The 11,833-nt window shown below is 48.6% G+C and overlaps 1 protein-coding gene across 4 annotated transcripts in view; it reads left to right on the top strand.

The window, feature by feature from the left end:
• The first annotated feature begins 3,108 nt into the window (after positions 1-3,108).
• The window catches only part of MAF (MAF bZIP transcription factor), a 198,657-nt gene continuing 189,932 nt past the window's right edge, over positions 3,109-11,833 (top strand). For all 4 annotated transcript variants that reach the window (XR_011049051.1, XM_068410990.1, XM_068410988.1 and 1 more), the window contains exon 1: positions 3,109-4,869. Coding sequence is in view for 3 of the 4 variants with exons in the window: in XM_068410990.1 (XP_068267091.1) it covers positions 3,794-4,869 (1,076 nt within the window). In the remaining variant the exon portion in view is untranslated. The remainder of the gene's footprint in view (positions 4,870-11,833) is intronic.

Raw genomic sequence — 11,833 nt, 5'->3', positions numbered from 1 at the left:
GGTTTCATAGTTAAATTCAGCGGACACTGTTTAGTTCTGCACCATAAAATAAGACACTAGATAAACAAAAGGAGCAGTAACTGTACTTAATGTGTTGGTCCTGATATGTGTTTAAGTTATAACAAATTACACTGAGTCCATATAACTCATAACCTCCACGTTCGCTTCTGCTAAATCTTCTGTGTTAGATACACACACACGCGCACACACTTCAGCGATGGAGGGTCTTGCATATGCTGCTGGCGTGCTCGTCCCAACGCAGGGCGATCCGAGCGTATTTGGAGTTAATGTTTCACGTCCCCCCTGCATGATTTGTCAGAAAACTCTCCCACAATAAATATACATTAGTTTGAAGGCTTATGAACCGGGTCAGCAGCAAACTGGGAGCGAGCAGGGCTCCCACATTATGTCGTTGAATAGAGATGCTTAAAAACAAATGGGAGCAAGAGGCTGTGAGAGGGACGCTGGAGTTTTCCCTCTGCCTGGCTCAGGGCAGGATTGTTACAAACAGTGCTGGGGAAAGGGAGCAGTCTGGGGGAATTGGCCTGCGATAATTGTGGAAAAACCGAAGACTGAATAGCTCTAATTGAAATGAAAGTGTGTGATTGTTATGGAAGAAACACTGTTAATAGAGGACTGTAAATGTTTAGACACCCATTGTGAATAGCCAAATAATAAAGAAAAATACTACTGAAATGAGTACTATATAGCGTAGGGAGGAGAATGTTGCTTCTGAAGGTTATCCAAAAATTGCTAATAATCTTTTTTTTCTCTGCTGCGCTGAACAGTAGAGACATTTTAGTGCAGCAGTTCTGTGTAATAATCACACAAGAACAACATTGTACAACTAATAATTTAACTTGCTGTTCTGGTAGGTCAGAGCTTCAATTTAATTCGCAGCACTTGCTTACATTGGTGTCAATTAAGAGACTGTCCCCATTAGCTCACACAATTTCATACTCTTTGTCTAGAGTTCAGAGTTTACTCAGGAAATTTACTCGTTTGCAAATGTAGCACTTTGAATCCTCACATCCAAACAAACTATTTTATGGGGCTGGAGCCATATTTCCACAGCCATCTATCAAACGGGCAAGTGAAATACTACGATTGTACATTCCGAAAAGCAATAACCTTCTCATTTAAAAATATTAGCGCACATTTTATGTCTCTCATAGGTGAGCATGTTAAGTGATATACAGTACCACATTCATCTTGCTCGGGAAAAAAACAAATACAGGGAATTGGGCTGTCCTGGGGGGATTTATGCTGTGAGCCTGGAAGTTTTGTTGATTCCAACGATGTGAAGAAATAGGAAAGCCAGCCCGAGTAGTTAAGTTGTATTAACTTTGTCACGAATCGCAATCTGCAAGATAAACCTGGCAGATGTCCACGGCTCTGTGTGTCTGTGTGTTTTGGGACTGTGCAGAACTATATGTTAATTTTGTTAGCGATGTCGGTAGCGTTTTTTAGCTTTACAGAATTGCCTCTCTGATCATTTCTAGATGTAGTTATCTTCCTAAATTTGCAGTATGCTGTACCTTTTTTAGCTGCCAGGAACAGTACACGCTGTATGACTTTCAGATGTTAGTACTGGCACTCACACTGATAATGGCATAGTCAGAAAATGTTATCCATTCGGAAATCCACTAGCCAAGTACTATTTCCTAAGCAGAGATTCTTTGGCCATTGCAAATGATGATTTTCACAGTCGGTGAAAAATTACCCAGAGACTTGCCCGCACCTACGAAGTAATAGCCTGCGCGCAGTTATAAATAGCAAACTCCAAGGGGGAAGGGACCGGGCAAGGGGAGAAGGGAGGATTTGAAGTACAATGTTCAAGAAGCTGGTTTAATATATGACCAAGTGTCAGAAGTCAGGTTTCTGAGAATTACTTTTCAGATAAACAACTTTATAGCACTGCACTTAATCTTACTTACTAGAGACATCTCATTTATCACGGAATTACAAGTAACTTTAATTCTATCGATATTCCCATAAAGCCCGCTCGGAAAATCGAGCCTGGCAGCCCCGGAGGCTGCAGGTTTCCCCGGCCCGCGGCGGGGGACCGCGGGTGCAGCCGTGCCGAGCCGCGCCGGGGCCGGGCGGGGAGCGCGGCTGCTGCGGGGGCGGCCGCCGCCCCGACGGCGGGGCCCGGCGCGGCTCCCGCGGCCCCGCACCGGCCGGGCCCGCTCGGCACTGACCTGTCGACGAGAGATGGCGCTGTCGAGGTTCGCACCGAGCCGCTCCGCCGCTCCGCTCCGCGCCCGGCCCTCTCGCCGCTTCCACGGCCCCCCCGGCCCCAAGCCCCCTCCTGGGATGGGGGGGCGGGGGCCGGGGGGGGAGGCTAAAGTAAATACAATTAGTGCTAAATGTATTAAATTAATTAGTCCGGGCCAGCAGGCCAAGTGCGGCGGGAGCGGGGCTTGCAAACTTGCAGGGCTTTCACACCCCTTGGCGGGGCGGGGGGGGGGGGGGGTGGAGGAATCGCTGCCCCGTCCCCGTAAAAAAATAATCGATAAATGTCCGGGGCACTGCGGGGGAGCGGAGCGAGTGACCCGGCACCGGCACGGGGGAAGGGCCGGCCCGGCGGCAGGTATCCGCGCCTGGCACGGCGGAGCCCCGCGCTACGAGCGGCCCCGGAGGCGGCGCCGCGCTGCCAGGTCCCCGCCGGCCGCTGCTCCCCGTGTCCCCGGCCCGAGGGAGCTCCCCCGCGCCCTCCGGTGCCCGCACCGCCCGCCCGGGCGGGGGCAGCTGCCGGGCACCCCGCCCCGGGGCTGGGCGCTCGCCCGAAGGCGCGCACGGCCGCGGGGAGCGCGGCGGCCGGGGCCGTCCCGGCGCGGCAGCGGAGCGGAGCGGGGTGGGAGGGGCGGCCCCCGCCGCGGCCCCGTCCCGCACCCGCTTACCCGGTGAGTCCGGCGGGAGGCGGCGGGCAGGAAGGGGTTAAGGCGCTCCCCAGCTGACAGTCAGCTGATGGGGCCCTGATTGACAGCTCCGAAAAGTTTCCTTGTTTCTATACTATTATGCTAATGAGGGCTGGGATGGCGGCAGCCCATTGGTCCGGCCGCCCAGTCCATTTCCCATTTGACGTCAGGAGCGCTATAAAACTCAGCAATGCTTTTAAACTCTCCTGCTGGATGAAACCTTTAAAATATTTTTCATCTTCTTGCCGTAGCTTTGGGGTCGAGGTTTTTTTCCCCCCTATCTCTCTTTTTTTCTTTAAACTATTATTATTATTATTTTGGTTGCGATATCGACTTTGATTATTTTTTTTTGGTCTTCTCTCTCTTTTCCCTCCTCCCTTCCCCGATGAACCTCTCTTCTCGCTCTGCACTTTGCATGAGAAAGCCTAGAGGAAAGGCACCATGAAGTGTTAAAAATAACAAAACAAAACAACAACAACAACAAATTTACTCGCAACAACACCAGCTAACACTTCCAGCTGCAGTTTGCAAGCGGCAAAAGAGAGAGAGAGAGAGAGGAGAGAGAGACGGGAGGGAGAGAGGAGGAAGAAAAAAAAAAAAAAGCCCTTTATGCAAAAGGCGAATAGCAAGAGCCTCTCGCTCTGATGCATCAGCGGCAGCGGAGACTCTGCAAAGGATAACGCGGAGCGGGAGCGAGAGCAGCCGGGACGAATTGGAGCGCGGAGGCTGCGAGGGGCCGTGGCGAGAGGCAGAGGCAGGAGAGAGCGGAGCAGAGCTCGCCAAAAATCAAGCTGGCTCACCCGGTGGCAACTCAGAGCAGTCCCCTCGCTCCCGGAGCGCACCCTTTCTGGAGGACTGTCAGCAGCAAAAGGATGGCATCAGAACTGGCAATGAGCAGCTCCGACCTGCCCACCAGTCCCCTGGCCATGGAATATGTTAATGACTTCGATCTGATGAAGTTTGAAGTGAAAAAGGAGCCGGTGGAGACCGATCGCATTATCAGCCAGTGCGGCCGCTTGATCGCCGGGGGATCGCTCTCTTCCACCCCGATGAGCACGCCCTGCAGCTCCGTGCCCCCGTCCCCCAGCTTCTCGGCGCCCAGCCCCGGCTCCGGCACCGACCAGAAGACCCACCTGGAAGACTACTACTGGATGACGGGCTACCCGCAGCAGCTCAACCCGGAGGCGCTGGGCTTCAGCCCCGAGGACGCGGTGGAGGCGCTGATCAACAGCAGCCACCACCCGCTGCCCGGCGCCTTCGATGGCTATGCTAGAGGGCAGCAGCTGGCCGCGGCCGCCGGCGCCGGCGGCTCCGTGCCGGCCGAGGAGATGGGCTCGGCGGCCGCCGTGGTGTCGGCGGTGATCGCCGCGGCGGCGGCGCAGGGCGGCGCGCCCCACTACCACCACCACCACCACCACCCGCACCACGGCGGCGGCGGCGGCGGCGGCGGGCACCCCCACGCCGCGGCGCCGGGCAGCGCGCCGCCCTCCTCCGCCTCCTCGGCCGCCGGCTCCGGCGGCGGCGGCGGCGGCGGCGGCGGCGGCGCCGGGGGGCTGCACCATCCGCACCACGGCGGCGGCGGCGGCGGCGGCCTCCACTTCGACGACCGCTTCTCCGACGAGCAGCTGGTGACCATGTCGGTGCGGGAGCTCAACCGGCAGCTGCGGGGCGTCAGCAAGGAAGAGGTGATCCGGCTGAAGCAGAAGAGGAGGACCCTCAAAAACAGGGGCTATGCCCAGTCCTGCCGCTTCAAGAGGGTCCAGCAGCGGCACGTCCTGGAGTCGGAGAAGAACCAGCTGCTGCAGCAAGTGGAGCACCTAAAGCAGGAGATCTCCAGGCTGGTCCGGGAGAGGGACGCCTACAAGGAAAAATACGAGAAGCTGGTCAGCAATGGCTTCAGAGAAAACGGATCCAGCAGCGACAACCCTTCCTCTCCAGAGTTTTTCATGTGAGTTCCCACAGCCTTGCCACCTTAACTAAAAGTTCTCCGTGTGAGTTGTTGTTGGGGGCTTTGCTAGAGCGACAACCCAGCTTGCCACCTTGTATTACTTTTTTTTTTTTTTTTAAAAAAAAAAAACCTCAAAACAATTTTAAAACAAAGTTGTTTTTTGGGTTGTTTTTGTTTTTTTTTTTCTTTTTAAGGTGGGCTGGCTCCGTGTTGGCCAACCTAAAGTTCTACATGAGTTTCTTTTCTGTTTATTATTATTATTATTTTTTTATTTTTGTGGGGGCTTGCTGTTGTGGTTTTTTTTTTTTAAATTTAAAAGATCCAACTTGCCACCAACTCAGTTCTTCATATGAAGCTTGCTCTTCTTTGAAACCTGCCATCCACATTATATATATATATATATTTTTAAGTTCATGAGGTTTTTTTTTCTTTTGAGCTTGCTGTGTCCAAAAAAGTCAGATTTTTTTTGCCATCCTGAGTTCTTCATATGAGATTTGAGCTTTGCAAAAAGAAAAATAAAAAAAATTAAAAAAAAAACAAAAACAAAAAAATACAAAAACAATGTGAAATTTTTAGACTCCAGCTTGCTGAGTTCCATCAGTTTTTAGCGTTGTTGTGCAAAACTAGAGATATGCCTAGATCAACCTGCCAAAATCAAGCCTGCATCAACCTTCGGTGTGTTCATGTGAATTTTGGCCTTAATCTGCCAAATGTGAGACTTTAGTCTGCCATTAGAATCCCATACTCATCTCATGCATTACGCTTGCTATTTTGTCTTAGCAACAATGAACTATAACTGTTTCAAAAGACTATGAAAAAGAGACATTATATTAATAAAAAACCCTGCATGCTGGTCATGTACGGTATAATTATTTTTTTTCTTTTGCTTGGAAATGGACTTTTGGAGACTATTATGGCATGGCATTCATCCTTTTGTTTTATTGCCTCATCACTTTTTTGGGTTGAAAGCAAAAAAGTGCAACCTTTGATCTTCCTCCTCCTCTTCCTCCCCATTAAAGTTTGCATCTGCTCTAAAACTGCTTTGAGTTACTCAAAACTTCAGACTTCCTTTTAAATGCACTGAAGCATTCCCTCTCAAAAAACATGCCAGAATGGATTTTGATAACCTAATGTGGCAAAAAAAAAGAATATAAAAACCACAAAAAGAACTTTGGAAAGATGCTCAGAAACAAAATTCACATCCCACTTGGCGGGGGGGGGGACGACATTGAAACCATGCTGTTGCCTAAAACAGTCTAAAAATTAATTTTAAGTGATCTGCCCCATTTTTTTTTTTTCCTTTTGCATTTGGTCATTGTCAAATGTGGAATGCTCTGGGTTCCTAGTATATAATTTAATTCTAGTTTCTGTCATCTGTTAGCCCAGTTAAAATGTATGCTACAGATAAAGGAATGTTATAGATAAATTCGAAAGAGTTAGGTCTGTTTAGATGTAGATTTTTTTTTTAAAGATTGATGCACTAAATTGTTTACTGTCGTGATGTAAAGGGGGGTAGAATTTGCAACGGGACTGTTTTAAAAAGTAGTTTATGCAGCATGTGCTTGCAACTTAAATATAAGTTGGGTATATGTAGTCCTTGCTATACCACTGACTGTATTTGAAAACCAAAGTATTAAAAGGGGGAGGCACCCCTGTTTATATCTATAGGGGTATTTTACATTCAAAATGTATGGGTTGGTTTTTTTTTTTTTTTCAAAATTGAAGTATTTGGGACTGAATTGCACTAAGATATAACCTGCAAGCATATAATACAAAAACAAAAAAAAAATTACGAACCTGTTTAGAACGCTAATACAATTTATGCAGTTATAAAGATGGCATTACTGCACAGTTTTAAAATGATGCAGATTTTTTTACAGTTGTATTGTGGTGCAGAACTGGATTTTCTGTAACTTCAAAAATTCCACAGTTTTAAAGGCAATAATCAGTAAATTTTATTTTCAGGGACTGATATCCTGTCTTTTAAAAAAAAAAATGGAAAGTAAATCTTACCACAATAAATATAAAAAAATCTTGTCAGTTACTTTTTCTTTTACATATTTTGCTGTGCAAAATTGTTTTATATCTTGAGTTACTAACTAACCACGTGTGATGTTCCTATGTGCTTTTCTTTCATTTTCGACTCTATGGTTATATCAAAAGAGAGAATAATCTACAATAATAAACTGCATTTTTTTGATTCCGTACTCAGTTTCTTAGTCTGTAGTTTAAAGTTCAATAACTCCGAGAGCAGTGCTTCAGCGTACTGCCTGGCGAAGGGGTGATGCTGATATGAGAGCTGGACTCGATAACGTACAGGAGGGGAGAAGGAAAAGGATAGCTTCGTGTAAAATGGAAAATTGTCGCCCGCTAAAAGTCAACTTGTCGTTCAGGTAGATGAAAAACGTGAGCTTTCAGGTGCTGCTTCTGACTTCTCAGTATCGCAATGAGTTCAGTTTCAGTGACTCAGATCATGCCACCAGGTTATAGGCGATCTCAAAGGGGAGGTCTGCTTAAAAACCTGATGACATGATACAGCCCTATATTTTGATTGTTTTATGATGGAGTGAAGTGAAAGGGAAGACTTCACATCCTCTTTATCATCTGATCCCAGCAAAGCATGCCTGTCTCTAGTAAGAGGTGACACCGCATCAGGCTTGGCTTGTCACAAAGCCACTTAACGCTAGATCGAAAGATTTCTTGCCATTTGGGTCCATACTGCCTCCTTTTTCTCTTTGCTTTGCTTTTTTCCCCCCTTTCTTCTTTCGTTTGCCTTGTGGTTTTCTTTTTTTTTTCCTTTTTTTTTTTTTTTTTGCTACAGGCCCTAGAAAGCCGGGAGAGAACTGAGGAGCAGAGAAAAAAAAAAAATTCAAAGGACTTCCTCCAACTTTTGAGAGTTACTTGTCCTAAACAATCAATCCAAAGGTTAATGTGCTAGAAATGTTCAGGTCTTCGAGGCCCTCTTCACTGCCATTCTCCATGTCAAAGGGCATTTTGACTTCGAAAGGCTCCTCAAACCCTCGACCCAGTGCGTTTAAAGCCACCTTCCCTGAGAGCCTCCAAATCCTTTTGCAGAGTCCTCTCCCGCTCTTTGAATTGGATTATTTGACCAGTTCATTTGAGAAGTGGAGGCCTCTCCGAAGGATGCTCCAGCCGCTCCAGGATGGGGGTTTTATCTCCAGACCCAGGCTCATAAACCCAGCACTTTTTTTCCTTTATTTTTTCCCCCCGGCTGTTGGTGCAACGTTTTCCCAGCTGTAAGGTCATCCCTCCAGGGTGCTGGTGGCACTGAAAGGAGAGGACCTGTTGCTGTTCCTCTGCCCGTTTGATCCAGTCCATGGCTTGGACCACATCCTGCCCTGTGTGCCAGGGTCAGGATGCGGTCCTGAGCCCCCCCGCTGCCGCCTGCACCCACAAGAGCCTGCGTCAGCACGCACTGGGTGTTGCTGGAGGTCAGCCTGCTCCTGTGGAGGTCCCTGTGGAGGGGATGGACACCCAGCCCTGCCGTGGGTGACAGCAAGCGTTGGTGGCCGTGGTCCCCGGTGCCGATGGTGTGCCTCACCCCTCCCCAGCACCGAGGCACCCACCTGCCCTTTGGCATCTGACCTGATGTTGCACCAGGGTTTGAGTAATGGTTCAAGCTCCAGATTCTGGTTAATTCGAGTTCCATTTTCTGGTTAATGTGTAATCTGTGGGTAAACTGGTTGCTATTGGCCGAGCAGAGAATTATCTCCTCTCATAAAGACAGGGCTGCTTTTTATGTCTTCTCCCACCTCCCCTTCCCTGGCCGAGCCTTCACTGATGCCCAGGTTTTTTCGCAGGGGGTCACTTAGAGGCTTCGTTGCTGCCCTTGCCGAGAGCTCCCACAGGAGCCCTGCCCGCAGGAGGGGAAGGGATGAGGCCTCTCCTTGGCAGACCCCCTGCCCAAGCGACACTGCAGCCCCCAGGAGCGGGACCCGCTTCTGCTCCGACCTCATCCCCGCGCCTCTCTGCCACTCCGGGTTTCCTCGCAGGCAAAGTTAGGAGCAGGCACTAGGATTTTTAAAGTATTGTGAACCGACTGAGTAGCGCAGGGCGAGGGGAGCACTGCTGCCTCCCTGAAGTATCTTCTTTCTCAGAGGGGAAAAAAAAAAAAAACCTCACCCTGTTTGAACAGCGATAAGAGAAATCCTTCCTAGAAGTAGGCTGAGTGCAAAAGGGAAAATTCCCATCACACACCCAACCTGAGAGAGGGAAAAAGGCTCTCTCCAGTTTGGCATCGTTGCTACACATTGCAGTCTGGCTTTGCAAATAAAAAAAATTGCAGCCTTCCTCAGGCTGCACTTGAATTTCAGCTTGAAACACGCCAGCTGCCCAGCTGAAGGGGCAGGGGGAATAGATGCAAGTTTTAACGTTCACTATGGCAAAGCGAGTATTGGGGTTCTCCGTATGAATCATTGCAGGGGAGCGCCCACCTTTGCCGCAGGACTGCTTGCTGAGGATTAATTGGAACCACTCTGCTCTGAATAACCTACATTCATTAATCACCCCTCACTTGACTCTGGCCTCAATCCTGCTCCCGTTGAGCTCGGGGGTACGATCCCCGGGGGTCTCCAAGGGGAGCAGGATCCCACTGTTCTCCCGCAGGTGCCTCTCCGGCTTAAGCTGGGGGAACGGTGCCCGAGCTGGGCAATCATATGTCAAAAGGTGTGCGTGGTCTTAATCTCCCCATCACTAACAACATCCTATTTCTCCCATAGTCCTATAGTGCTTTCCCATTTATTAACTACATTACAAAGAACTTTCATGTGACCGGTGCCGGGAGATACGCGCACAGACAGCAGCCCTTTGCTGGCTGGGAAATGGTGTGCACTGCGGCTTGGCCCCCTCCTCCCTCCCCATCCCACCTTACCCTTAAGCCTTTTTTATTTTCCCCCACTAAAATGAAACATAACCCTCTGCCCAACCTCCGGGCTTCTGCTGAGCAGAGTCCAAGAGTATTTTTGTGTTTGTGCTGCAGCATTTTCCCTGCTTGAGAAATGTCATCCCAGACCTCATCCTAAAAAAAAAGAGGGGAGAAGGGAGGGAAATTGCCTGCTCACACCAGTGTATATTTATTTATTGAACAATTTCTCGCCACCGCTGGGCAGGCGCTATGCGAGAAGCGCCCTTTTGCAAACGGGGCAGTAAGAGCGTCTATTTATTAGAAAGTTGTCTTCACCCTTTTGAAACAAAAATGCCTGTGCTGAATCAAAATGCCACTTGAAAACTACCCCCCACGCGAAACATGGCAGCAAATTTTTGGTTTAAAAAATGAACTTTCCCAGCTCTTTTTTTCCTTTCCCTTCCGAAAGCTTCTGCGCAGCTGTTTCCTCCCCCTCCCTCTGCGTAGTGTGTAGGAAGTTCTTGATCTAGAATCATTCATAATTTTAATACCAATTTCTATTTGACATAATATACTAATATCAGATAGAGAGTGTAGCTGCTTCCTGGATTTAGGGAGGAAATGATGCATATATCAGAATTATCTGCTCAGATGCCAGAACTACATTGGTGTCATTTCAGCATGTGCTGCATTGAAAGGAAATCCTCTATATTTATTACTCCGATCATCAGAGGAGCTAAATGGACCCACTGTTTCTGACACCTGTTCAGATGGCTGAATTTAAAATTTCACGGAGGAAAAAGAAAAAATAATCCTGCGTACTTCGATGTTAGGAATTAAGATTTTTAAATAAACTTTCTTCCCTCCTTCTTTCCAAATTGCTGTGTTGTGAGCGGCTGCCATGAGGCTTGGGCATTCCATGGGTAGCTATGGAGAGTGGGATAGATTTTGTTTGCTCAGCTGGGACAAAAAACAATCCCGCTTGTACGCACACACACAAACACACTCACACACACACACTCGAGCTGTCTGTAGCAAAATGCTTCAGATATCAGTTTTAAGTGCAGGTCTCGGTATGAATAACACGAGGTAGGACACCCCAGGACGTGGCAGCGGTGAGCGGCTGTTGAAAGAATTCATCTTTTCAGGAGGGAGATGAGCACTCAACCACTTCACACTTTTAAGGCTCCTCTAATGAATTTTTTGGGCACAGCAGATACAAATCAATAGATTAAAATACTGAACACTCTGCCGCATCTAATTCTTGACTGCCTGGAATTGTGGGGGAGGACCGAGAATAACATTTGTCACTCTCTGAGGGCTGAGTGCATTCGGATTTGTGAGCTCTAAGCCAACACAATGCAAAAATAGTCCAGGATGTGACTTAACTTCTCGAGTAAAAAGTGAAAGGCCAGGGACTGGCGAAGCTGTAACCGGGTGTAGTGGCAGATAGGCAGCTCCTGCCCCAGCTATCTACCACCGTATCACGTTGACCCGGCACAGTGTGATGACATCTCAGTGCCCCCAATGCAAGCTGCCCGTATCTTATCGGTCTCTGAAATGATCATTTTCTTTCGCTGTTGCTGTACCCACTTTTTTTTCCCCCCAAAGTCTAGCTTTTAAACCCCGAGCCACTTCCGAGGCAGCAGTGAAGTGTGCAGGCCTGCCGTTGTGGTGCGGTGAGTTACAGCGATGGAGATTGCCCTGCCTCTCTCCTTGCTTGGTTTGAAGCCCCGTGGACTTTGTGACATAATTTCCTTTATTTTTAAAAAATTTTTAATGCATCTCTATGAGACATCTTGCATGGAGGGAATCAAAGCCAGAGCAGAAGTTTGCTAGAAGTGGTGTTTCTGCACCACGCAGGAAAAAAAACACCCAGCAAACAACAAATCGAGCAGTGTCTTCAACTTCCCAGCGGGGGTAGGGAATGGAGTGTCCCTGGTCGCTGCTCTCAATTGTTAATTCATAAAGAAGCACAATTCTGAAAAATGTTCTCCGCAGCTTGCCCCCCATTAAAGCAGAAATGTCAGTGCCCGCATCCGGAGGCGTTCAGCTCAACACCCTATTTCAGTGCCAGCGCTGGCATCTCCCTGCCCCTCG

This window comes from Nyctibius grandis, chromosome 12 (genome assembly GCF_013368605.1).
Source record: "Nyctibius grandis isolate bNycGra1 chromosome 12, bNycGra1.pri, whole genome shotgun sequence".
Lineage (NCBI taxonomy): Eukaryota > Metazoa > Chordata > Aves > Nyctibiiformes > Nyctibiidae > Nyctibius > Nyctibius grandis.
This window is presented reverse-complemented; position numbering and strand designations above follow the sequence as displayed.